The sequence below is a fragment of the Micromesistius poutassou genome (genome assembly GCF_964030765.1).
Source record: "Micromesistius poutassou genome assembly, chromosome: 19".
Lineage (NCBI taxonomy): Eukaryota > Metazoa > Chordata > Actinopteri > Gadiformes > Gadidae > Micromesistius > Micromesistius poutassou.
Window position 1 is genome coordinate 2,368,023 of NC_140289.1, and position 27,498 is coordinate 2,395,520.

Genomic DNA, 27,498 nt, shown 5'->3' on the forward strand with positions numbered 1-27,498 from the left:
CCGTTTGCAAGTAGAAGTATTCTCAAGCTGTTCTGGTTGGTTACGTAATTTAACGCAGGCACACACTTACAAATGATTCCAGTCTGTCAATCGATTTCACATTTGGACTAAACGTATGTAGGCATTAGTAGCGTAGATATTGGGTCCCATGCTTCGCCAAGTAGGCTACGACTGGCGCGGAAACTGGCGACGTCATGGTGACGTCACAGCGTCAGCGTCCCAGCAGAGAAACAATAGTGAGCTACACTAAACTATTCACCCAGTATGTAATCTGGCTGTGTTGGTGCATGCCAGGGGTAAAGGATTGTATGGTATAGGTATGCATGTGTGACTGAGTAGGCTACGTCATGTCCACCATATCAGAAACTGGGGAACTAGGAGGGACAGGTGATTAATTGTGTCACTCCCTTAGCAAATAGCGAAGACTTTATATAAATCCCATTGATAAAATAACAATCACAAAGTTAAGCTTAGCCAACACCTATTACTAATAAGATCTAGGATAACCTCATCCCACCATGCAAATTCCCTTGCAGCTATGCCGTTTTCTCTATGAACTATCCTTAGCTCTATACAACTGGCAGTATTTTGCATACCAAGTTAATTCTACTGAAAAGTCTCAAACAAAAACACCGTTTTACTTTTGTAATAACTGGTAGGGTAGAAGACGGTCGGAAAACAACCTTGATTTGACATTCAAGTTTCATTGCTGTTTTTTACTACGGGTTTTACTCTGCCTCCATTCGAAACCCCGCCCACAAAAAGTGTTATTGTTTACTAACAGAAAGCGGGTCCGTTCGCTGTTTTCCGGACACATGCTGGCTTTGTTCGACTCGGGTTGACTCGGCGCGTCAGCCCGTCAGCGCGGCCAGGATTTGGGTCTCTACAAGGGCGCCACCCGCCAGGAGGTGGGGCTTGAACTGATGACGCGCTTCTTGAGTAAGCGCGTCACACACACACACACACACACACACACACACACACACACACACACACACACACACACACACACACACACACACACACACACACACAGTGTTGCAGAGAGTGAGAAACTTCATTTTTTTTTATTTTGGTCAGACAGACGGAACCCACACAATTATATACGCGATAATGAATTCAGCTTTATGTTCAATATGACACTTTTTTTGGTTCATAATATGTGTTTCAAACATTTTTCCCAACAAGATGTCCTTGATATTCGGGAAAACCGTGTTGAATATCAATACCAGTGATCTAACATTGGAAATATTGTCCAATGTCCAGTCTTTAGAAAAATATATAATATAATATATATATCTGTTCAACAAGTTATTTTGCAAGCGAATATTGTCAAACTAAAATCATAGTGGTGTGCTTTCAAACCCTATCTAAACCTTCATTACCCTTTTGAATTCGGCCTCTATAGGACCAAAAAATTATATTTATATATTCATATTTATTGATTTATTTATTGCCTAATTTATTTATTTCAGGATTTATTTCCTAGGCATATTTATTCATGTCCGCGTCTCCCCAGAATGATGAATCCCCAGAATGATGAATCAAGGAGAAGTAATAAGCAATAACCCCCCCCCCCCCCACACACACACACACACACACACACACACACACACACACACATCAACGCTCCCATGCTTCCAAAATGGAGGCGGTCATTGTGATGCGACGTCATGATGTCCAAAACAACCTAACAGGGCAGTTTAATGCACGACAGTATAATAACGCATAACACGTTGTTTAGTGGAGCAGTCAGGAATTCGACACAGTAATTATCAGGTGTAAAATAGCCTTTTTGCCATCTTTGTTATCCATTATTTAGACGGATGTCGGCTATTCTCGTCTCGAGGTCTAGCGTTACTCCACCAGGTGGAGAGAGGCAGCATGCGTGGTGAAGGTCTCCCTTCAATGCGGCCCCCCCATAACAACCACGTATGACACTGTAAATAGCTGGAAAGCCCATACGTCTCAAATATATATAATAAAGTCTATATTTGAATATCGCATGAAAATATTGGCCCTCGCGAGTTCCTTTCTCGCAGATTAACTCATAGCCTAACTCCTTCATCATTATCGTCATTGTTATCACGCACTAATGCAATCAGTGATAATCAATTTGTATCAATCACTCATCACAGACCGTGCACCGCCTCCATTATTTAGATTTGGCATGTACACAAAAGGGGATCGTCTTGTTTTGTTTTTCTTTCTGCAAAGCCAACCTAAAATCCGATAAGACTTAAACCGTACGGGGGACACCCTTTCAGATGATTTAAAAAGATAGGCTGCATGCATATTCATGATATACAAGGGGAATGTTTGATATAAAACAGGCTGGATGAGGTGAAAGAGTGGGCTCTCCGTGAACGAGAGCAGGAGTTAAGTTCAACGTCCAGCTCAGCAGAAGGTGTGGAGAGTGAAGCGGTGTAGTAGGACTGGATGGATGTGTGTCAGACTGCTCAGCCTTTCTCCTCCACTTAGTTTCAAGCCTCCACTTAGTAGTTTCACACAAAATGCCGGCCGACGGGTCCACCATAAAGAAACGCATCCGGGAGCTGCTGCGTTCCCCGTCAGTCAGACTCAATAACCCCGGGAAGAAATGTCTGACCGCCAAGGTAAGCAGTTGGTACAAACCCATAGTTTAAGATGACACGTGAGAATAATTATGTTTATGCATGTTTTTTTTCTTCAGATATTGCCTATAAAGGCCTCGTTTTTATTATAAATAGGCCTACTACTTTATTTATTTATTTAAATTGTAAAAGTAGTCTTTTCCATGAGGTTTGATTTGATAAACTTTTTTAGACAGTTATATACATGGCTCCCGTATTTTAGCATATGATGGTCGGTTTAGGAGGCAGATCGGTGTGTGTGTGTGTGTGTGTGTGTGTGTGTGTGTGTGTGTGTGTGTGTGTGTGTGTGTGTGTGTGTGTGTGTGTGTGTGTGTGTGTGTGTGTGTTGATCGGAAGGTTGATAGTTCGATCCCCGGCTCCTCCTAGATCTGCTTAATGCCCTGAAATGTCAATATATTGGTAGGCTATTAATACAGTCTATGTGTAATGTATATCCCATTAATAACGGTTTGCCATTATTAACCTTATCACCTGGCGAATCAATTATGTTTCACTCCATTAATGTAATGCAAATCACAGAAGAGATAGTGTAACTATACATTATTGGAAGACAAAACTACCACATGACATTGATAGCAACATAGTAATGCATATTTAAAGTAGGCCTACTCTAAGATTAGCCCTTGGGTCTCAGTTGTGGTAATTTCTACTAATTACAATGATCTTTCTTCCCTTCCCTCCTCATATTGTCTGAAGAGCCTTTATCTATTGCCTGAAGAACAGACAAAAACACTAAACTAAACGGCTGGTATTTCTCTGTGCGCCCCCTACAGGTGACTCTGGAGAAGGTCCTGGGGATCACAGCAGTGGGACACAGCGGCCTGGCGTGCGATCCCCACTCTGGCCTGGTAGCCTACCCTGCAGGGTGAGTGTGTGTGTGCGTGCGCGCGTGTGTGTGTGTGTGTGTGTGTGTGTGTGTGTGTGTGTGTGTGTGTGTGTGTGTGTGTGTCAACATGCCCCCCTCCCCACTAAAAGTTCTACCCAAACAATTGACTTTAATCTTTTACATTCAATCTCTCTGATCTCTATTGTATTCTATCTCTCTCACTGCCTTGCTGGCTTTCTATGCAAATTGTTTTAATCACCCTGGCTGTGTGTGTGTGTGTGTGTGTGTGTGTGTGTGTGTGTGTGTGTGTTTGTGTGCGAGTGTATGTGTGTCCATGTGTGTGTGTGTGTGTGTATGTGTGTCCATGTGTGTGTGTGTGTGTGTGTGTGTGTGTGTGTGTGTGTGGTTGGGATAATTATACGCTGGTAGTATCTCAATGGAGCTGGAGACACATCTGTGTTCGGCTGCTTGTCATCTGGAGAAGCGCACCAGCCAGCGCTCTTTTATTAGCGTGCTATTCCAAGAGGATTCCAGGCTTTGTGATTGGTCGATAATAGAATACATCTTTGTGTTTCTCACTGTGCAAAAAAAAGTGACACGACACAGAGTAAAGTCGCCCATGGGGAGTTGAGTGAACGGGGACTCAGTAGGATTTGTGTATGCGGTGGCATTTGACTATTTTATCGTCGCCATGTGGATGTTATGTTACGGCAGACGTAGAGCTCGCCAAAATCCCAAAACAAACCGGGGCTGTGGTCTCTGAAGACCGCCTTGTCTGTGTGTTTGACACACAGCTTTATGAATTATAAGTAGATCCAAAAAACAGATGAGGCTGATTATGTGTTTGCTTGCGTCAAGGGGATATGCATGTTTGTATTTGTGTTGTTAACTTTGTTAAATAGCCGTTTAAGCATGCATGTGGTGCGGTCTTGTGTGAGCATTCTTGTTAGGATTCACGCTAAGATGTGTGTGTGTGTGTGTGTGTGTGTGTGTGTGTGTGTGTGTGTGTGTGTGTGTGTGTGTGTGTGTGTGTGTCTGTTAGTCCGGCACCTCCTGGTGCTGATAAAGTGCACTTCTGGCATTGGCGTAAAGAACTGGCAGTTCAATCAGTCTACCGATCCGTCATCATCCATGTGCTGTGTTGTTTTTCCTACAGGAGGGCCCAGTTGATAATACATTTATAGAGCTTAGTTTGAAGGGATTGGCCGGTCAAAACTCTCCATCAACCCCTCTGGTGAAAAGTATACCAAATAATAACAAAACAATGTGTTGCAGTTGTATATGTGATACACGTGGTTTTACAGCTCTGGGGAGCTGCTTCTGTCCGCAAATTGAGGATAGTAGGTACAATCGTGCTATGTTATGCTAGTATTTGATCTCTTTCCTTTCGTAGCTGCGTCGTAGTCTTGCTGAATCCCAAGAAGAACAAACAACAGCACCTCATCAACACGTCGAGGTGAGAGTAACACGGAAAGGGTCGGTTCCAGCCCGAAAATACAAAATGGCTTCCATGGCTCCTCAACGGTCTCTTTCACTTTTCTCCTTCCCACAGGAAGACCATCACAGCCCTCGCCTTCTCCCCTGATGGGAAGTACTTGGTCACAGGAGAGGTGAGTCTCTACCCCTCTCTCTTGTTCAGCCAACTGTCTTCCATAAACAAAACCAACCCCTTGATTATCTCGGACAATCACGATTTAGTTTCTGCTATAGTTTGCTCTAGTTCCCTCTATTATAATCATATTCAACCACCGACGGAATCACAACACACTGTCGTTCCGTGGGGGCCGTTGAGGTCGCGTTGTGTCCTTGTCAGACGTGGTGTTGTTTCGTAGGAAACGGTCCAGGCCCACGTCCCTTTGGGAGCCCTAACCTTGATTTAGTTCTGCACCATAACGTGTTATGCATCGTAACGGATAAGGGCGAACAGGCCTCACACTACTTATACACTCTGTAATTAGTCTTGTTGATTGGGTCTGTTGAAATGGCCAAACAGTATTGAGAAAGATCTCAAGCCATCGTCGATTATATTATATTGTACATATATTCGATATGAACGTCGTGAAATGATGTCATTGCAAACGCCTCAAATCATCCAAATCACATACAATCACATTTCAAAGTTATGGTAAAACAAAAAAGTACGGTATTTTTTATGTTGATTTTGGTTTTCTCCCCTGATTCAGTGGTGCTGTTTTGTTTTTTTGCACCATCATTTTTTTTTTCCGCCTGCAACAAGGTTTCTGTTACGATCACATTTCTCAACCCCCCCCCCCCACTGCCTTTCCCACCCGCCCGCTAATCCTAGCCGGGCTAATCAGAGCCGATTAACGACTTCAGACTCTGTTAAGTGGATGAGCGTGCGCCGGTTGCTATAACGACAGAGGTCAAAGTTCCGCGCTCTGAGTACATGGTTGATAAAGTATTTCTCTGCTGCTTTAACAAGGAAAACACCTTGGATTGTAGTGGTGAAACGGTGTGTGTGTATGTGTGTGTTTGTTTGTTTGTGTGTGCGTGTGTGTGTCACTGTGTGTGTGTGTGTGTGTGTGTGTGTGTGTATGTCTGTGTGGTCGTGTGATGTGATTACCCCTGCCAGCCTTGTTATGTAAATGTAACTTCTTTGATCAAAGCTGAGAGAAAAATCATTTTTCTTTATCTCAGAGGCAGTGAAGTGTCAGTTATCTTTTGATTAGTGGTAGATAATTCATGTCTTTCTCGAGAGATCCTTCTTGCTTCTGTTTGGACGATGTCATTAGATTGTGTGCGCACTCTATTCCTCTTCACACACAGGAGTACCACAAAGGATTGTCTTTCGAGTGTGTTGCGTTTCCTTCTGTCCTTTCTTCTTCTGCTGGCTTTACTGACTACTTGTAGGGTCGGACGGCATTCTTCACAATTTATCAAGTAGTCGAAAAATCCCAACAAAAACGTTTTTTATCATTCCCAATGGCTGACGTAAATAAAAACAAACATTTTTACTCTGAATATTTATTTTGTAATATCAATATCTACCTACCGCATATTCCACCTGAAATATTGTTTATTTTTTTCATTTATTCTCCCTCTCTCACGCACATGCTGCTTTCAACAAATGGAGCAGTTATACTATATATTTGATATGATTGTTATAATCAAACCAAACACACACACACACACACACACACACACACACACACACACACACACACACACACACTACCCCCACACACACACACACACACACATGTACACACACACACACACACAGCGTACATCCATCACCTTTTATTCGGTCTGTCACTCATTCTTAAATGTCATCCATTGTCCCGGCCGGTTAGTCATTTAGTCCTCCCCCCCCCCTCCCCCCTCCCCCCTACCCCACTCTGTCTCCCCTCCCTCCCCCATTGGCCCTGACCTTTCAAAGCTCACTGCATCAAAAGAAAAGTGAACAGCACCTTCCATTGACCCTGGAACTGGGGGGTGAATGACGTGAGCAGGTAGAGGCTCAGTTAGCGGGCGAGGGGGACAGAGCCAGAGTGTGTGGGTGTGAACAGCTGATCATCTGTTTACAGCCGCCAAGGTCACCGTAGAGGCCGTCAGACACCTGGAGGGACGGGGGACCGGCACCCATGCGGAAGCCTCTGAGATGGGAGGGAGGGAGGGATAGAGGGAGGGAGGGAGGGAGGGATCGAGGGAGGGAGGGAGGGATCGAGGGAGGGAGGGAGGGAGGGATAGAGGGAGGGAGGGAGGGAGGGATCGAGGGAGGGAGGGAGGGATGGAAGGATGGATGGATGGAGGTTGGATTGAGGGAGTGAGCGAGTCGTGCGAGGGAGGGAGGGAGGGAGCGAGGGAGGAAGGGAGGCAGGCAGGAAGGGATGGTTGGACGTCATGACGGACAGATGGCCGGGCGGAACGACGGATGGATAGATAGGCTTAATGAAACGCCATACGACGCCACTGAGTCACCGGGACTGACATTTCCGCTTTGGCAGCCATTCCCCCTTCCAGAATAACACGGGAGACATAATTGTTTCTAATGGCGTGCGTATATGATGACTAACACCCGCACTCCGCGATCGCAGTCTGCAAACCGAGACCAGATTAACCGACAGCTCTCTCCCCTTCTCTCTCCCCTCCCTCTCTCCCTCAGAGCGGCCACCTCCCGGTGGTGCGGTTGTGGGACGTGTCGGAGCGCAGGCAGGTGGCCGAGCTGCAGAAGCACAACTACGGCGTCTCCTGCGTGGCCTTCTCCCCCAACGGCAAGTACATCGTCAGCGTGGGCACGCAGCACGACATGACCATCAGCGTCTGGGCCTGGAAGGTACGTCCTCCCCCCCCCGCGCGGGCACCGACAGTACGTTTGGTTTGAGGCCTTTGCTTTTAATCCTCATTGACTCAGTGTGTGTGTGCTGGGAACCATCAAAGCCAAAGGCAACGTTAATCCATGTCAATAACTTTACGACTGCAAAGGTGGGTTATGATCGCAGAGTAGCGTAGCAGAGTGGCTGTAGCGGTCAGAACGAGAGGTAAAGACAAAGAAGAAGCACGCTAAAGCAGAGTAGTACACCGCTAAGACGCAGAAGTACGTAAAAAAAAAGAGATACGCTAAAACACGGTAGTACACTAAAACAAAGCAGTATACTAAGACACAGAAGTACATAAAAAAAATAGGTACACTAAAACACTGAAGTACACTAAAACACAGAAGTAAACTAAAACACAGAAGTACACTAAAACACAGAAGTACACTAAAACATAGAAGTAAACTAAAACGAAGAAGTACGTTAAAACAAAGAAGTCCACTCAAACAAAGACACTCAGAGCAGCGCCCTTGTTGTGTGTGTTGCAGAAGGACGTGGTGGTGGCGGTGAACAAGGTGTCCAGCAAGGTGACGGCGGTGTCCTTCTCCGAGGACAGCTCCTACTTTGTGACCGCGGGAGTCCGACACATCAAGTTCTGGTACCTGGACCCCTGCAAGCCCACCAAGGTGCTGACAGCACGTTACACAGCCTCAGGCCACAGCATGTGACCGGAGGTTATGTTACTGGAGTTCACATGTTATTGTAGTTTACATGTGACCGTAGTTCACATATTACCATAGTTTATATGTGACTGTAGTTCACATGTTATTGTAGTTTACATGTGACCGTAGTTCACATATTACTGTAGTTTACATGTGACCGTAGTTCACATATTACTGTAGTTTACATGTGACTGTAGTTCACATATTACCGTAGTTTACATGTGACTGTAGTTTACATGTGACTGTAGTTCACATATTACCGTAGTTTACATGTGATTGTAGTTTACATGTGACTGTAGTTCACATGTTATTGTAGTTTACATGTGACTGTAGTGCACATATTACTGTAGTTTACATTTGACTGTACTTTACATGTGACTGTAGTTTACATGTGACTGTAGTTTACATGTGACCGTAGTTCACATATTACTGTAGTTTACATGTGACTGTAGTTTACATGTGACTGTAGTTTACATGTGACTGTAGTTTATATGTGACTGTAGTTTACATGTGACTGTAGTTTACATGTGACCGTAGTTGATATGTTGATTGAAGTTGATATGTGGCTGTAGTTTATAAGTTAGTGTAGTTTATTCGTTAATGTTTATGTAACTGAATTTTACACATTACTTTTACAGTACATGTTCAGTACAGTATGTTACTGTTGTGTATATATGTTACTGTCGTTTAAATGTTACATGAAAGGTACCCTAGTTTACATGATCTGACAACAGGATCTGATCAACAGGATTTCAATCATGTGATCTGTAGTGCCATAAAAAAAAGTTAATGCCTGCCATCTTGGACCAAAAATTTGACGTGGTTAGGCCACCAATATTTTATATACGTATCAAATGTGTATTTACATGTGTATCTCGTGTATATTTAGATGTCAACAATTCGCTGCTGTAACACCTGACCTTTCCTCCTGGACTCACCGTAAAGTATGTAACCTTACGTGTGTGTGTGTGTGTGTGTGTGTGTGTGCGTGCGTGTGCGCGTGTGTGCGCAGGTCCTCTCCGCCGTGCCCCTGCTGGGGCGCTCGGGCCTGCTGGGCGAGCTGAGGAACACCTCCTTCTCCGACGTGGCCTGTGGGCGGGGCTCCAGCGCCGGCTCCACCTTCTGCGTCTCCTCCGGCGGCCTGCTGTGTGAGTTCAACAGCAGCAGGACCCTGGACAAGTGGGTGGACCTCCGGGTGAGTGTGTGTGTGTGTGTGTGTGTGTGTGTGTGTGTGTGTGTGTGTGAGCGGCCCCCCGCGTAAGGACAAGACGGAGGGGTGGCGGAGGTTTTTAACGGATGGGACTCGACGCGACGGTTCTGAAAGGGGGCGTGTGCGATTTCTAACAGTTATTTAATTGTGTTTATTATTTAATTACTTAAATAATGATTCAATTCAATTTAAATGACTAACCCTAACCCTAAACCCGTTGAGTCTCTTGTTGAATTAACCCGTTGAGTTGTCTTTAAGATGGTGGAACGGGTTCTTTTTATCTGCTGTAATGTCTCCTCGTCGTTACGGGTCTTTGAAGCTGAATAGTGACGGGCAACATTTGACGCTAACTAAACGCTCTTCCAGTCGGATCCAGACAGCTACCCTCCCCTCCCTCACCCCCTCCCCCCTCCTCCCCCCTTATTCTTCAGACAACATAGTTAATAATACATGGCGCTTACGCAACGCTACGTGGTGCGGTGCCTCTGCCGGTGTGGATCGCTCAATTCATATTATTAGCATAAATAGGCTCACCGCGCTAGTCACCACAGAGCAGTACGTCACGATGTCTCCTGTAGTCAGGGTCAGGCTCACGGCTGTGTGTGTGTGTGCGTGTGCGTGTGTGCGTGTGTGTGTGTCTCTGTGTCTGTGTGTGTGTGTGTGTGTGTGTGTGTGCACGTGTGTGTATGTGTGCTTGTGTCTGTGTCTGTGTCTGTGTGTGCATGCGTGCGTGAGTGTGTGTGTGTGTGTGTGCATGAGTGTGTGTGTGTGTGTGTGTGTGTGTGTGCACGTGTGCGTATGTGTGCTTGTGTCTGTGTCTGTGTCTGTGTGTGCGCGTGTGTGTGTGCGTGTGTGTGCATGTGTGTGTGTGTGTGTGTGTGTGTGGAGTACCCCGGAGAGGCTTTGAAGTTTGATATATCCTGGCAACGACCAACGTTGTCGTCTGCCGCTGATCCACGGGGATTAAGCACAGCCACGAGACGCGGTGTGTGTCTGGAGGATGTTACGTGTGCGGACTGCCGAGGCCTGCTGTGTGTTATTATTCATGCTGGTTGTGTGGTTGTTACCGAGCCACATGTTGGACGGGTAGCTGATGGAGATCAGCTCTGAGTGTCCACATGGTCCGCGGTTTTTTTCCATTACATAGGAGAAGAATGACCAATTACTAGCTGCTACTCCCTACCACTACCATTACTACTGCATTAAGACTACTGTTACTACTACTGCTATCACTACTATTACTACTATTACTACTATTACTACTATTACTACTATCACTACTATCACTACTATTACTACTATTACTACTATCACTACTATCACTACTATCACTACTATTACTACTGCTACAACCTCTACCACTGCCACCACCACTACCACTACTACCAATACTACTACTACTACTACTACTAAGACCACTGTTACTTCTACTGCTAAGGGTTTATCCCGTGTGAATCCACCGGGATGAGTCACGACACCGCCCATATTCTGATCCTTAATGTGTGATTGATGATTGACGAGCCTCTGTTGTGTGTGTGTGTGTGTGTGTGTGTGCAGACGGGCGCGGCCCAGTCCCTGTCGCTGTCCGACAGCATCATCTTCTGCGGCGGCGCCGGCGGGATCGTGCGCTGCTTCAGCCCCGTGGACCTCAGCTTCCTGGGCACGCTGCCAAGGCCACACCCCCTGGGCCCCCACGTCGCCGCCAGGTGAGGCTCCGGCTCCTCCGCCGTGATTGGTCGGTTGGTCACCTGAGGCTTTTCTCACTCCGATCGACCACCAAGTCAGTAAGGAGCAGGCAGGGGTTAGACAGTGAGTACAGAGACAGGTCTTTAAGGAGCAGGGAGGGGTTAGACAGTGAGTACAGAGACAGGTCATTAAGGAGCAGGGAGGGGTTAGACAGTGAGTACAGAGACAGGTCATTAAGGAGCAGGGAGGGGTTAGACAGTGAGTACAGAGACAGGTCATTAAGGAGCAGGCAGGGGTTAGACAGTGAGTACAGAGACAGGTCATTAAGGAGCAGGGAGGGGTTAGACAGTGAATACAGAGACAGGCCATTAGGAGCAGGTAGGGGTTAGACAGTGAGTACAGAGACAGGCCGTTAGGAGCAGGGAGGGGTTAGACAGTGAGTACAGAGACAGGTCTTTAAGGAGCAGGGAGGGGTTAGACGGTGAATACAGAGACAGGTACTGGTAAGAGCGTCTCGCTGAAAGAGGCCTACAGGTTAGCTTGCGGACATCGGGGATCGAACCCAGAACCCTCCGGCTGTATTCAACGAATCTTTCTCTGCGTTCGCTCACCGACATGCAGCGTTCTCCCCAACAACACCAACGCCGCCGCGCCCCCCGCCGCCGCCCGCTACCCGGACACGGTGGCGGTGACCTACGACCCCGCCAGCCGCTGGCTGAGCTGCGTGTACAGCGACCACAGCGTGTGCGTGTGGGACGTGTGGGACGTGCGCCGCGTGGCCAAGGTGCACTCGGCGCTCTACCACGGCGCCGGGGTCTGGGATCTGCAGGTACGACCAAAGAGCCCGCCTCCTCCTCCTCCTCCTCCTCCTCCTCCTCCTCCTTCCCCGCCTCCTCCTCCTCCTCCTCCTCCTCCTCCTTCCCCGCCTCCTCCTCCTCCTCCTCCTCCTCCTCCTCCTCCTCCTCCTCCTCCTCTTCCTCATCGTACCGGCTGTCAATCAAAACAAACGATTTAATGGAAGTGCCATTTGAACAAAATCCATCAATTCACGTTCAAAACAACCGCTCAGACAATAAACACAATAATCAAGGCGCAGAGAATACTGTACTTTACCGTCTGGGCCGAATACCTGAATTCTGTGTGTATGTGTGTGTGTGTGTGTGATGTGAGGGGAGAGTTTTCTTTTCCAAATGCGCATGTGTTAGTGTGCGTGTGTGTGTGTGTGTGTGTGTGTGTGTCTATGCATGTGTGCGTCTATGCATGTGTGTGTCTGTGTGTGTGTGTCTGGTCAGAGGGAGGGGGTCTTTGTGTATGCGCATGTGTCCGTGTGTGTTTGTGCTGGTTATGTGCATCCGTGTGTCGTGTATGTGCGTATGTGTGTGTGTCAGTGTATGTGTCAGTGTATGTGTGTTAGAAGTCCGCAAACTGCCACCATAATCGTTATGTTACGGCACGACTCAAACATAATGTGTCTATTAAAGCCTGCCCTATTTTCCCTTCTAATACGTCTGTTCCAGAGACAATTACACCCCGGCCTAATTCCGTACGCTGCTATCGGATTATTAATTGTCAATTTACCGTGACATGAGTTCAGCGGCAGAGCCTAAACTAGCTGTTCACTGGTAATGCAGGCATCATTATGGTCCATCATGGGGATGAGTCAAACTATAGCCAAGTCCATAGAGCACCCCACAGTGGAAAAAAACTGAAGCTTAAAGCTTTATTAATCAAACTCTAATTAGAGGAGTCAGTGAATGTCGGTACGTCTGGATGTCTGTATGTCTGTATGTCTGTAGGTCTATGTCTCATCATCATCATCGTCATCCTAGTTTATTTTATCCAGGCCGGAATTATTCCTCTCCCAAGGGTGGGGCCTTTCTGACTCGTAGTATGTCTGTATGTGTGTCTATATGTTTGTATGTCTATGTCTGTGTGTCTGTACCTCTGTATATCTCTATGTCTGTAGGTCTATATGTATGTACGTCTGTATGTATGTCTGTATGTCTATGTCTGTACGTCTGTACCTCTGTATATCTGTATGTCTGTAAGTCTATAAGTCTATATGTATGTATGTATACATGCATGTCCATCTGTCCGTTGAAAATGAATCCACCCAAGCCCGCCTTCACCTTGGTTATCTCCTTCAGATGTTACCGGACGTCTCGGGGCAGTCGGGCGGCGTTCCGTCCACCTCCGTGTTCTTCAGTTGCTCCGCCGACAGCACCATCCGCCAGTGGTGCACGGAGGGCCTCCGTCACGCTCCCCTGCACCCACCCCGCCAACCCCACCTCCTGACCAGCGTAAGCTCCAACTTCCTGTCCGGCCCGCCCGTTCCCTCGGGCAGTGAGAAAAAAAAATAATAATAAAACCGCTGCCTGTCCGACAGACTCCGTTTTTGACGTTTTTGTGTTCAACTGATCTAGGATCTGATGAGTGTGATCTACACGGATGAGAGCGCAACCCCCACCCCCACCACTCCCACCACCACCACCACCCCAACCACCCCCACCAGCCCCGGCCCCCTGCTGGAGGCAGAAGGTACTGTGGGCGATGGGGCGACGGTGGAGAACAGGGCCGGGATCAGGAGCATCTGCGTCAGTCCGGATGGGAAACGCCTGGCCTCTGGTGACCGGAATGGAAGGCTGAGGTAGGGGGAGGAGGAGGAGGAGGAGGAGAGGGAGGAGGAGGGGGAGGGGGAGGAGGAGGATGAGGAGGAGGAGGAGGAGGAGGAGGAGAGGGAGGAGGAGGAGGAGAAGGGAGGAGGGGAGGAGGAGGAGGAGGAGGAGGAGGAGGAGAGGGAGGAGGAGGAGGAGGAGGAGGAGGAGGGGAGGAGGATGAGGAGATGAGGGAGGAGGAGGAGGAGATGAGGGAGGAGGAGAGGGAAGAGGAGGAGGAGGAGCAGAGGGAGGAGGAGGAGGAGATGAGGGAGGAGGAGAGGGAAGAGGAGGAGGAGGAGGGTGGAGGAAGAGGAGGAGGAGGAGGAGGAGGAGGATGAGAAGGAGGAGGAGAAGGGAGGAGGGGAGAAGGAGGAGGAGGAGGGGGGGGAAGGAGGAGTGGGAGGAGGAGGAGGAGGGGGTGGAGGAGAGGGAGGAGGAGGAGGATGAGGAGGAGGAGGAGGATCCAAAGATCCAAAATGGAGGCTCTGTACTGAAGAGACAAAAATGAATGTTGGATGATTTGTTGGAGTCATGAATAGAAAAAGAAGAATATGAGATCAGTTAACTTTTTTAATTATGTCCCTCCCCATCTCATTTCCCAGCTGTACTGGAGAATTGATAATGAATAATAAAGGATATCCATTATTTTGGGATAAATTGTTTGTTTGGACTAACTTTGCTATTTCCATGACAGGGTTCATGACCTCCGCAGCATGAAAGAGATTCTGAAAGTAGACGCCCACCAAGGAGAGATTCTGTGTCTGGAATACTCCCAACTAGAAACAGGTCTGTGTGTGTGTGTGTGTGTGTGTGTGTGTGTGTGAGAATGAGTGGGTGAGCGAGTTAGTGTTATATGCATATATGAGCGTGTGTGTGCTATGTGTGTCTGTGTTCGCATTAATAAGTGTGTGTGTGTGTGTGTGTGTGTGTGTGTGTGTGTCTGTCTGTCGCTGTTTGCATTATTAAGTGTTTGTGTGTGTGTCTGTGTCTGTGTATGCATTCATTAGTGTGTTTGTGTGTGTGTGTGTGTGTCTGTCTGTGTTTGCATTCATTAGTGTGTGTGTGTGTGTGTGTGTGTGTGTGTGTGTGTGTGTGCATTTGTTTGTGTGTGTGTGTGTGTGTGTGTGTGTCTGTCTGTGTTTGCATCCATAAGCATGCATGTGTTTATGTGTGTGTGTGTGTGTGTGTGTGTGTGTGTGTGTGTGTGTGTACATGCGCATATCTACCTGGACCTCACATGTATCCGCATGGACGGCAGCAGCACAGCATCGCTCTCCTCCATGATGCACGCCGCAGCACACAGGCAGCCTGTTTACCGTCTCTCTCTCTGCTGCGTCTGCCCCGCCCCCCCACCCCCCCAGGTCTGGAGCTCCTCGCCTCGGCCAGCAGGGACCGGCTCATCCACGTGTTCGATGCCGGGAACACCTACCGCCTGCTGCAGACACTGGACGAGCACTCGTCCTCCATCACCGCCGTGCGCTTCGCCGGTGAGACACGATCCCTGACGTTCCCCAACTGTGGCTCTCGGCAATCGCAATGCATCCTTACTTAATTGCTTCGGATAAGACTAAATAGTAAATAGTATTGTAGTACACGCTATATGTAATGGTGCATTTATTACCCAGTACCTTTAGTATATACCTTTAGTCATAAATGTTTGTGATCCATTATCTCCAACTTACAAGTTACTAAGCTACTTCCGACTTCTTCTTTGTTTTCTTCAGCCAAAGACAACAACGTGAGGTTAATCAGCTGTGGGGCGGACAAGAGCATCTACTTCCGCACGGCGCACGCGGTAAGAGTTCTACCAGAGTTGTGTCTGTTTTTACCTTTTATTCAGTCTCATTCAGTCACTTCTCTATTTAAAGAGCAGCATATCTAGGTCACCTAGGACGGCAAAACCAGGCATCACTAGTCAATCCAGATCATGGCACCAACAAAGGCATAACAAGGCATCACTAGTCAATCCAGATCATGGCTTTTATGAAGGCATAACCAGACTTAACCAGGCATAACCAGTCAATGAAGATCATTCCACCAACAAAGTGAACTGACTTAAGCAGTACCTTAAGTCAGAAACGAGAGATACAGGAAGTCTAGTATACCAGCTGCTATAAGGTTTTACAATGCACAAAACTATCTTTGCACTTTTTTAGTATTTATTCATTGTATTTTTACTTAAGTTTGGAAGCTATCTGAGGAAATGTGTGGTGTTATGTCTGTCTTGAAGCTGCAGTGGCACTGTCATTTCCTGTAAAGGATTATTAAAATAATCTATCTATCTATCTATCTATCTATTAGCAAGGCATTACTATGAATCCATGATGAGGCATCACTAGTCAATCCAAGATCACTGCACCTATCACTGCAACATCAGCTTGTATGGCTGAAGTGTTATTCCACGTTCATTTTCAACATTCACTCAAAAGGAGAGGCTGAGGCCTCCATTGGAGAATAGTTAACAAAAAAAAACACACCCACTTGAGGATGGGTTTGTGAAGTTGGTTTGATGGTTTGTGACGGTTTTATCCGTGAACATGAGACACATACGTCACAGCTCGCTGCTCAGCGATGAGTGGCATTCTTCACTGTCCGAGCACAGCTGATTCTAAAGCACACTTCACGTCTATTTTTACATCTTTCCTGTGAATAATTTAATCAGCAAAGTAGTCCCTCTAAAGAGTTTAGTTGCTTATTCCCTACTTGAGAACGACATGGCCCTGATTCATCAGAGAAACGAGTTTATTTTTCATTTCAAAGAAAAATGTAATATCGTTGAAAGGGTTAGAAAATATATTAAAATGGGATGTGTGTGTGTAAAGAAGTTAGTAAGTAAATACTTGTGAGAGAGTGCTAATAAATAAATATATAAATGTGGGCTATGTTCTAAGAAAAAACTTAATTGCAATGTTATCTTTACCTTAAAAATTTAGTGATTATAACATGAAACGCTTATTCACAAGCAACGCTTCCTTCGATTTCGGGTTACATAACCTTTTAAACCCTCATTAACGCCCGGTTATTTTTCCTCTAGATTGTCTGAATCTTCCACACTGCCGTAATCTTAATTAATACACAACGTTTGCATACTTCACCGACTTAAGGAGCCTGCGATGTAGGCCACAGACGTGATTAGCCCACAGTTATGCGAACGGCAACGGCTGGTTGACAACACCCCCGCATGACTTAATGAGTCCACCTGTTTGTTGAACAATATTTTTAAAGACGGGTGTGGTTTTCCCAACATTTATTTTCGTGTAACCTTTCATGTTCCCCAACCCCCCCCCGCCCCGCCCCCCCTCAACAAGATATTTTGCCTCTCTTCCTTGAACTAGGAAGGCATCTCTGAAAAGGCCCGGTTAGGGTCAAAGGTTGTGCGGGCCCTGCAGAAACCAAACTGGGTCAATCCCTCACCCTAATACCAACGCTGTTCATGAATGTTCTGGAAGTCCTAGGATCTGGCAGTAGAGCATTGCAGAGGAAAGATAGATGAAGGGTTGAGCTAAAATAGGTTCACATAAAAACAACAAATGTTAAATATGCCTTTAGGCATAATATGTATGTATGTATAGGCTATATTGGCAGTTGGCAGACTCACCCTTTATTATTATTTATTATTAATAATTAATAATAGAGTCCCACATTCCTCTGATGTTTTCTACTGCTACTACAAGCTCACGTTGTAGTAGAAATTTGTTCTGCTCTACGGAGGGCCACTGCACTCTGTCAATTCATGCCCATATATTGGTAGAGCTATTCCACTCAGCCCTGGTTTATGGACTGTGCATGGACATAATGCATCCCGACCTTTTGGATTTGAAATGCCACTCACTGTGTCCTTTCTGCATCGTCGTTGTCCTCTCTTATTTAAATGGACTAGCAGTTTAACAATGTCTTATTTCATTTCACTACTAGTTTTACAACTACTTATTTCATTTCACTACTGGTTAAAAATATAAAATCAATGAATGACCTCTTTAATCCTTTTACTACAGGTTTTAAAGTGTCCTATTTCGTTTTAGCATTGGTTCTACAATGCCTTATTTTATTTCACTTATTTTACCATCGTTATTTTCTTGACCTTTTATTGTTGACTAATAAATGGACGCCAATAAACAGCCTCTATTAGCTGCACTCCGAGGAGCCGATCTGTTCTTAGGGCTTGCGGCCTTCCCTTGTATCAATAGATAATCCTGCTTCTTCTGGTTATGGTCAGAGCTTCTCACTTCAACAAGAAGAACTAGGGTGATCTGTTGTTCGGGTTGAAGATGTTGTGATATGTGTCCTGAGCCAGAGAGGAGGCCAAACCTACTTCATGTCGCCCTTTCAAAGCCATGTTCCCTGTACACACACACACACACACGCGCGACAAAGTGGTTACTTTGTTGTAGCATGGTTCACTGCATGATGGTGATGCCATGACGATGTGGAGTTGTTTGTCTTTATTCTTGCCTTGTTTGTCCCCTCAGACGCACTCAGGAACAGAGTTCAGGCGATCCCACCATGTCTCGGGGAAGACCACCCTGTCCGACATGGGAGTGGACCCCACCTGCAAGTATGCGGCAGTGGGCTGCCAGGACCGGGGCATCAGGTCAGTGTGTGTGCGTGTGTGTGTGTGTGTGTGTATGTGTCTGGGTGTGTGTATGTTTTTGTGTGTGTGCTGGAGTGTGTATGTGTGTGTGTCTGATGGAATTTGCGTGTGTTGTTGTGTATTTAAGTGTGGTTGATTAAGATGAAAATGCATCAAGATGATGGTGTTTGTGTTTGAGTGTGTGTGTGTGTGTGTGTGTGTGTGTGTGTGTGTGTGTGTGTTTAGGACAAAATGCGTAAATGGTGCTCATGTCCTCCTCCCCTCTTCTCTCCAGGATCTTCAACATCAGCACTGGGAAGCAGAAGAAACTGTACAAAGGTTCTGTGAGTGAAGACGGGATTCTGCTCAAGGTAATCCCCCCTTCAAATGTCATCTACCATTCACTGTGAACTGGAAGCCTTTTACCTCAACTCTGTCTATTGAAATGTGTAGCAGAGCGAGGTCGTTCTGTTTGAAAAGTGTTAGTGGGGATGGACGTTTCACAACGGTTAATATGCGTTGAAAAAGTGAGGTTTAATAGTCTGTGGATGATTCTGTGTTTTTGTTTGTCAGGTCCAAATGGATCCGTCTGGTCTCTACTTGGCCACCAGCTGCTCAGACAAGAACATCAGCATCTTTGACTTCCGCACAGGAGAGTGTGTAGCTAACATGTTCGGGCACTCAGGTACACACACACACACACACACACACACACACACACACACACACACACACACACACACACACACACACACACACACACACACACACACACACACACACACACACACAGACACGCGCACACACACAGACACTTAGTCAAGCACGTCAAGCTCACACACAAAGTGATTCTAGCAATAAAAAAAACAACACACTTTTCATGTTGTTGTACCCGCAGAGGTCGTCACGGGGATGAAGTTCACCAACGACTGCACACACTTGATCTCGGTGTCAGGGGACAGGTGAGCCATGTTCTGGGGAATACCTCCCACTGAAGGGACGGACGACCCGCCCACCGGATACGATGTCTTGATACGATGGCTGAGGGAAGATACTCCGTAGGGAATAACCAAACTCAAGAAATGCCTCTGCGTGAAAATGCTGACAGTGGGAATATTGTTCGAAACCATTGAACACGGGATAAACCAGCAAACCACAGCGTAGCAGTGAGCTAACATGTGTCAGCGAGACACACGCGGGGCGGTGAGGCTGATGTTTGTGCTGTCTCCCCCAGCTGTATCTTCGTATGGCGGCTGTCTGCGGAGCTCACCACGAACATGAGACAGAGGCTCTGCCAGCTGAGGAACTCACCGGGGGGGAGCCCCCCCACCACGTAAGACACACACACACACACGCGCACACACACACACACACACACACAGACTTACACACACAGACCCAGAGTGATAGCCCCTCCACCACGTAAGATTCACACACAGACACGCACGCACACACACACACACGCACACACACACGCGCACACACACACACACACACAAACACACAATAACACACAGACACAGAAGAACACACCCACACACACACAGAGCCCTGCGACATCTTGATAAGGACGTAAGACATTGTCACACCAACACACACACACACACACACACACACACACACACACACACACACACACACACACACACCCTTACCCGATGCAGCCACGCACAGAGGTGAAACGATTGACCACTAGAGTCCACCTCTCTGCCTCTGTGGACGGCGACAGACTCTCCTCTACTGTGTTACTGACGACGTGACTCTCTGTGCGGTGTGGACAGGGGGCAGGGCTACGGCGTTCCCACTCAGGTGGGCCTCTCCTCCGACAGCGACCACGACCACGAGGACCAAGACGAGCCTGAGGCCGAAGCAGACCGACCCGACGACGATGACGACGACGGAGACTCCCATAGCAACGCTTCAACAACAACCGACAACACCAGCAGCAGCAACGGCGGGGAGGAAGCAGGTGCTGCCGCCTTGTTTGTTCCTGGTCTTGTGATTGTTGTCATGCGAATGAGTGTCGCTATGCTAGTGATTGTCACTAGGCTAGTTATTATGCTAGTGATTGTTGTTGTTGTCGTTTTACGGAGTGGTAGTTTTATGTGTGATGATCCTTATGGTAACAAAGAGTTTATTTTTCTATCGTACCCCAGGTGTCTCGGAGCCGATGCAGGCCTGGGATTCCCCTAAGGTCGGTGAATATTGCAATTATTATCACAAACATGATAATAATTGAGTGTTTTTGGTAAAGAATAAGCCGTTAAATTAAACATGGCCCCATGTCGTGCACTATTGAATCAAAGACCGCCGCCTTTCTTGTTTGTTTGTTTTTAAGAACTGTTTTTAAGGTCTACTTCCTCTGACCTTAAGTATTATTTTTGCATATCAATCAATGCCTATTTAAACGGGAACACACACAGGCAGTAATACAGCCCCTTCGAGCTGAATTGCTTCTCTACAGTCATAAATAATACATTCAGTGTACACCAGAGCTCTGAGCCTCAGCATCTACTGAAAGTAGGGCTGCTAGATTATGGAAATAATCATAATCATGATTATTTAGGAGTTTTAAAAAAATTATGGATTTATTCAGCATTTCTCTCCAAAAAAACACACACATTGGAAATTTTCCCTTAAAAATATACACAAAAAAATCATGTACAAACATGTACAAAATAATGTACAAATATGTATCCAGCTGTTCTGTCTATAAAACATTTAATGAATAAAATATATATACTTAAATATAATATATGTATATATATATATAGTTTCAACTCGATTATATTAGTTCGGAGATCGTTAAAATCCTATTAATTGCGCAGCCCTAACTGAAACCCTCAAGAGCACAACGCACTAGAAGGAGACTCAAACTCTGGGCACTGTTTTTTTTTGCGCGTACCTCCCTTCACCTCCAGGTGGCCCCGGGCAGCCCTGTGACCCCGGACCCCACCCCCCCTCCCCGCCGGCAGTGGTCCTACAGGTACAGGATGGGCTCCCTGCGGCCCATGGTGAGGTCCCTGCTGGACCTCAGGCAGCTGGACAGCTTCTCCTCCGTCAGGAGCCCCGAGCCGGCCCCTCGGACCCGGGCCCCCGGGAGCTCCCTCGACCTGCGCGAGGCCCCGGTACGTCGTGGCGCTAGTTGCCGCTCGATTATGGGAGAAATCACAATCACGATTATTTTGGTCAATGTTGAAAATCACGATTATTCACAACGGTTATTTTGGAGTTTGAAAACATGATGCGTCTATTCAGCGTTTATCTCTGAAAAACAACGCGTTGCAACTGAGAACATTGAAATTTGACGCAAAAAAATCGAAATCGCGATCAAAATTCGACTAGTACAGCCAATCATAGAGCAGTGACACCGCTGGATGGATGGAAGGAAGGATGGACGTGTGTGTGTGTGTGTGTGTGTGTGTGTGACAATGTGGTGTGTGCGTGTAGCTACAATAGTGTTAAATGCACCTGCGAGAATGTTTGGATAGGGGGAGCTCCCCCTGTAACACATATGACAGCATCTTACACGTGAGATAACTTCGTTTTTTCAAGATAATTGATTGGTCAGTAGATTGCAGGTAGGTTGCAGTTAGGTTATCACCATGGTGTCTAGAGCAGTTGCCTTTAGACAACTGCTCTAGACACCATGGTGATACAGAGACGCTAAAACAGCCACTTTCGTGTCACAGCATACCCTGGCTTTGAGCGCAACATACCTCTCTTACCCGCTGATCGAGGTTCGTAGTATAGCCAGAGAACGTATAGCCCACAGAGCCGCTGAAGGGTTTGTTGTTGTGACTTGTGACTTGACCTGGAACGCCTACAAGTCGTGAGTCGTGACTCAAAGTCGTAACTTACGGGTTGAAAAGTGTCCCTGGAACGCTGCATCGTTCAACGATATTCGTCCTTAAAGACAGAGACCCTTTCAAGAAGAGGAATCGTCGTAGGATGAACACAGGTGTCACTCATAATACTAATTATGGTACTAATTATAAGTCTGCTGTTTTTAATGTCCCAGGGGCGTGGGCGATAGACCGGTGATGATATCACACCTGCTACATAAAGGGAGCAGGCCCATAATTAGTGTGATGAGAAACACCTGTGTTTGTCCTCCAACGACGTCCTCTGTGAAAGCCCCTGAACTGTACTCACCTGCCCCCCCCCCCCACTCGCCCCCGCAGTCGGAGGGGAGAGCGACGAGGCAGCGGGCGTGGCCGCACCAAGACTGGCCGTTCTTCGGCTCTCCGAGAGGCTCCAAGGGATCAGACGGAGGTTCTCTCTGCTCCACGGAGAGCCTCAGCGAGGGTCCGCAGGGCAGGTAAATAAAGAGCGCTCTACGGTAAAGGTGCGCTTAGGCACACCTTTACCGTATTTGCTGGGAAATGTGTACGATATCATAGGAGTTAGAGGGGGACTCCAGGAAGAGCCACCAGGATATTGTAAGATGCTTTGGATTAAAGTGTCCAAGAAATGGTGTATATTATCATTATAATTATTATTATTATGATTTAAATAATAAAGAATTCACGTGGAACAGTAACAGTTTAGTGTCGTTCTTCGCTTTACTCTCTTATTGGTTTAGTGATCTGTTCCATTTTTTCTCCATTTTCTGTTCTTTCCCTTCTTCAATCTCTCTCTCTCTCTCTCTCTCTCTCTCTCTCTCTCTCTCTCTCTCTCTCTCTCTCTCTCTCTCTTCGCTCTGTGTTCCTCCGGACCCCCCTCCCTCCCCCCCAGCACCCCCCCGCTGAATGCCCGGTCCGCCTGGGTGCCGGAGCAGGACGTCCTGCGCCCTGACAGCCCAGTCTCCCTGGGCTACGGCAGCAGGGTCTCCAGCCCAGGCCCCCGCAGCCCCCACAGTAAGGCCAATGAACAGGACGTCACGTACTCATACACACTCTCTGAAGTCCTAACATCAGTAGTCCATTCACAGTGAGGTTGCGTGCATTTCCCTCAGGAGCAGGTAGGGGGTAGGTAGGCTTTGAAGATTGGGGATCGTACCCAGAAACCTTTGTTTAAGAGTCAGACATCCTATCCTCTACACATCCCCCCACCCCCCTACCAACACCTCCTGATTCTACTGGTGTAAAGCAAAATGAGTGCTGACCATCAGTGTTTAATGTTTAGCAGTATGGACGTTAGTATTGTGTTTAATGCAAGTATTCAATGAGAGTGTTTAATGATTGGGAGATCATGACTGCTTTTTTTTATATTATTGCTTGGTTCTGCCGTCTTCATTTTGTTTATCTCCCCATGGGGTCCCCGACAAAGCTATCCAATTCAAATGAAATGATTAAATGATCTGCATCATTTGTTTGTGTGCCTGGATGTGCGTGTGTGTGTGTGTGTGTGTGTTGTGTATTCTCTCATGTGTGCTTGTGCTGTGCTACTCATCCTCCCCCTCTCAGATTGTGCCAGTGTGATGTCCATTTGTGCGGACAGCTCTGATGATGAGGAGGAGCAGGAGGAGGAGGAGAAGAGGAGGAGGAGGAGGAGGGCCGGACAGGCGATCAGTGTGGAAGAGGCGTTGCGGGCTGTGTGCGGGCCCTTTGACTACCAGGGCCAGGGGGATTTCCTCAAGCAGAACTTTGAGTCGCTGGGAGACAACGGCAACAGAGGTGAGTAGAACGGAGACCGCAGGATTCTCTCTTCCTCTCGTCTTTCACGCACTCAGCAATGCACGTGATACAATCAATTATTTAAGTAATATGAAAAATGTGTATGGGTTACATCATACATAATAACCATAATACATAATAATATGCATACATAAAACATAATACCATAGTCTTGATTTATCTTTCACGCACGCACGCACCGCACACACACACACACACACAGACACACACACATGCACACACACACACACACACACACACACACAACACACACACACACACACACACACACACACACACAACACACACACACACACACACACACGTCAAGCTCTATTTTACATCTCTGTATCCCTCCCCCTCCATCTACTTCCTTTTGACATTTGCCATTTTATTTTTCCGTTCTCTACCTTCATCCCTTCCTCTCCCTCCTCTTCCTCTCTCTGAAACCTGACCCCTGACCCCCAGCTGATCTCGGTGGAACCCCCAGACCCAGCATTTCCTCTTGCTTCCGGGGCAACAGAAACAGGTACACACATGGGCGTGTGTTTTATTTATATACAGTTTATGTATTGACACGTGTACACACGCCTCCAATACGGAGCCACTCACAAGGGTTAACTCTAACTGCTGTCAGAGTTGTCAACTCTAACTGCTTTTATGCTTCAATATAAACTTCATTATTTTATAGCATTATATATATAATATATAATAATATAATCATGAATGACAAGGAATTTGTTAACAAGTACTATCTCACCTCGAAGCCACCGGCGTAATAGGATGTCTAAGTGTATAAATATGTATGTCTATATATTTAAGTATTATTTAAATGTATGTTTGCATATTCAGCGCGGAGCAGTCATTTAAACAGCTTCCCCATTTCACTCAGTGTCCACCACCCTGCCTAGTTTCACGGTACTAATTTAACTGTATACACCCATTAGCATTTCAATTTGTCTTTGTGTTCTTAAGCTTGTGTTTAATCATGCGGATAGGCCAGAGAAAATAAAAAAGCTTTAATTCACATTACCAGGAAGGCATAAAAAAAAAAAAAAACGGTTGTCGGCCTTGTGTAGAAAATGAGGTTGGTTCTCTGTAATTACGGCGCGGTATTGAAGCACGGATCCCGCTACGCTGTAATGCTCCTGCAAAACAGACTGCTTTTAATGCACTCATTGGTGGCTCGCACTGTAGCTACACGTGCTTCAGGACTTAAAGTAGAGTTATGGTTCCACGTCGACGCAACGCAAGGGGGGTTTACCGACCCATGACGTCCTTGCGGACCCTCCTTGCGTCCACCGCAGGGGGCCTGCCTGCGTCTCCCAAAAACTGTAACCTTCTGCTGAGGCGACGCAGAAGCAAGGGCTGTGATTGGTCCGCTCACTCAAACCTGACTGCTTTGAAGCGCCTGCGTGGTCGATTGCGTTGCGTCCAACGTCCAACTATAACTCTACCTTTAGCTTGAACCACCAGGCGGGGGGAAACGTATTTAATCGCACACATCTCGCCATTTTCCCACGTAGGAGTGCGCCGCTGAGTGCCAAGGGCTGGGACGGAGCGGTGGCGGGGGTGGGGGGTCCCACTCCGCAGCCCCCCGTGTCTAAAGTCCGGCCGATGCTGGAGGGGACGGGCGGCCACCATCAGACCCCCACGACGGAAGTGACGAGGTGGGTACCAGGGGAGAGGTCACCCTAGGGTGAGGGGGAGGAGACGTGGCTGGAGGAGTCGGGGCGGGGGGGGGGGGGGGGAGACTAGGGCTATTTTAAAGACTGTAGGCTGTAGGCTGTAAGGCACAATGAGCTATGAATAGAAGTTGTAAAGACAATGAAAATACGAACAGGGGGAATTTTCTACTGGGTTTATATATATATATATTTTTTTTTCCTGTTTGTGGATGTACCTGAACTTACACGGTGTAACTTTTCCACTGCGCTCATCGTTTTTTGGTTGAAGATTATGAGTATAATAAAACCCATCCACCCACAACTCGATCATTCCAGGGTGAGTTTTTACTCCCACTCTAAATCAATTCGATCCGTAGTGAATGAAGCAAGAAGTGAGAGCTACAGTGGGGACATGGAGCAAAAGAGCCCAGATTTAACAGCGAACCCCTTATCCGCTCCTAACCCCAAATTCTGAAAATGGATCAATTAACGTTCACAATCCACAATCATCTACATAAACTCGCCACCACTGCCTTTTTCTCCACAGAATACGAATCATTGATCCAGAAATACTCATTTAATCATGTAAACACACACCTTAACTAGGTGTGTGTTTACATGATTAAATGAGTATTTCTGGATTAATGATTCGAGATTAAATGAGTATTTCTAGAAATGCTCATTTAATCATGTAAACACACACCTTAACTAGGAGTCTCCGCCGTGTTCCACGTGAACCCTGACCATCAGCGAACAGAGACACAAGGGGAGACATGTGTGCAGTACTTAATAAAAGGCCGCCTCAAACCGTCTCGTCGTCTCGTGTTATCTCAGCGTGCCAGATGCGGGGCCTCCAGAATGGGCCCCCCACCAGGACTCGGGGACCCAGAGGAGGAGTGGCCCCGTGAGGCCCCAACAGTGGAGCCCGTCGGTTCCCCTGCTGAAGGCCACGCCGCTGGCGGAGGTCCCGGCCGCTTCACACAAGTCCGCTCCCGTGCAGAACCGTAAGCCTCCTCTTTAAGTCACTTCTAAGTCTTTCTCAGACCCTTGAGAAAGACTTAGTCTTTCTCTTGAGTCTGTGGCGGTCGCTTTAAATTTGCTGTCCATTTCTCAAGACAAGAAACACTGATCACTTCTGTACGAAAAGTATTATAAAAAAGTAGTGCAAAAATATATTTTGACGTCCTCATCCTCATCTTCAAACCGCTTATCCGAGGTTGGATCGCGAGCAGGTCACCCAAGCGCAAAATGACACGTATTTTGACGTGTCATTCTAAATAAGCATTTTCTTCTATATTAAACCGGTCTAGGGCGTATAAATCATCCATGATAATACTTCAACTGTCTGGGAGTGCATGAATGTCGATCCTCGCTCGCTGGACCGAATAAACAGAGCTTAAGACGGTCCCTCCCTGATCTCTCATGTTGCCATGTTCGTGTCCTGTTCCTCCAGGGCCGCGCTCCCCTGCGCACTCTAGTGGCGCAGTGGCGCAACCGCAGCCCCGGCCGCAGCTTCTCTGGGTGGACCAGGGCTCTCGCGGATCTGCCTCCCCGCTCCCCTCCCCCTCGCGCGGCTCGGCGCCCCCCTCCCCCCTGCCCTGGGAGAGCCCCCGGACCAAGGCCCGCCCCTCC

The 27,498-nt window shown here is 47.1% G+C and overlaps 1 protein-coding gene across 1 annotated transcript in view; it reads left to right on the top strand.

The window, feature by feature from the left end:
- Positions 1–2,513: 2,513 nt before the first annotated feature.
- Positions 2,514–27,498, top strand: part of LOC311364242 (mitogen-activated protein kinase-binding protein 1-like) — a gene marked incomplete at both ends in the record, with an annotated part of 25,423 nt that continues 438 nt past the window's right edge. The window contains 30 exons of the mRNA XM_084484243.1: positions 2,514–2,615; positions 3,407–3,498; positions 4,853–4,915; positions 5,012–5,069; positions 7,586–7,756; positions 8,285–8,422; positions 9,471–9,653; positions 11,226–11,374; positions 11,976–12,183; positions 13,502–13,697; positions 13,890–14,001; positions 14,706–14,805; positions 15,381–15,498; positions 15,736–15,806; positions 18,481–18,602; positions 18,877–18,952; positions 19,155–19,266; positions 19,480–19,543; positions 19,816–19,914; positions 20,363–20,550; positions 20,738–20,775; positions 21,503–21,709; positions 22,766–22,902; positions 23,319–23,440; positions 23,990–24,000; positions 24,142–24,199; positions 25,507–25,576; positions 25,726–25,869; positions 26,701–26,870; positions 27,320–27,486. Coding sequence (XP_084340369.1) covers positions 2,514–2,615; positions 3,407–3,498; positions 4,853–4,915; positions 5,012–5,069; positions 7,586–7,756; positions 8,285–8,422; positions 9,471–9,653; positions 11,226–11,374; positions 11,976–12,183; positions 13,502–13,697; positions 13,890–14,001; positions 14,706–14,805; positions 15,381–15,498; positions 15,736–15,806; positions 18,481–18,602; positions 18,877–18,952; positions 19,155–19,266; positions 19,480–19,543; positions 19,816–19,914; positions 20,363–20,550; positions 20,738–20,775; positions 21,503–21,709; positions 22,766–22,902; positions 23,319–23,440; positions 23,990–24,000; positions 24,142–24,199; positions 25,507–25,576; positions 25,726–25,869; positions 26,701–26,870; positions 27,320–27,486 — 3,546 coding nt within the window. The remainder of the gene's footprint in view (positions 2,616–3,406; positions 3,499–4,852; positions 4,916–5,011; positions 5,070–7,585; positions 7,757–8,284; positions 8,423–9,470; positions 9,654–11,225; positions 11,375–11,975; positions 12,184–13,501; positions 13,698–13,889; positions 14,002–14,705; positions 14,806–15,380; positions 15,499–15,735; positions 15,807–18,480; positions 18,603–18,876; positions 18,953–19,154; positions 19,267–19,479; positions 19,544–19,815; positions 19,915–20,362; positions 20,551–20,737; positions 20,776–21,502; positions 21,710–22,765; positions 22,903–23,318; positions 23,441–23,989; positions 24,001–24,141; positions 24,200–25,506; positions 25,577–25,725; positions 25,870–26,700; positions 26,871–27,319; positions 27,487–27,498) is intronic.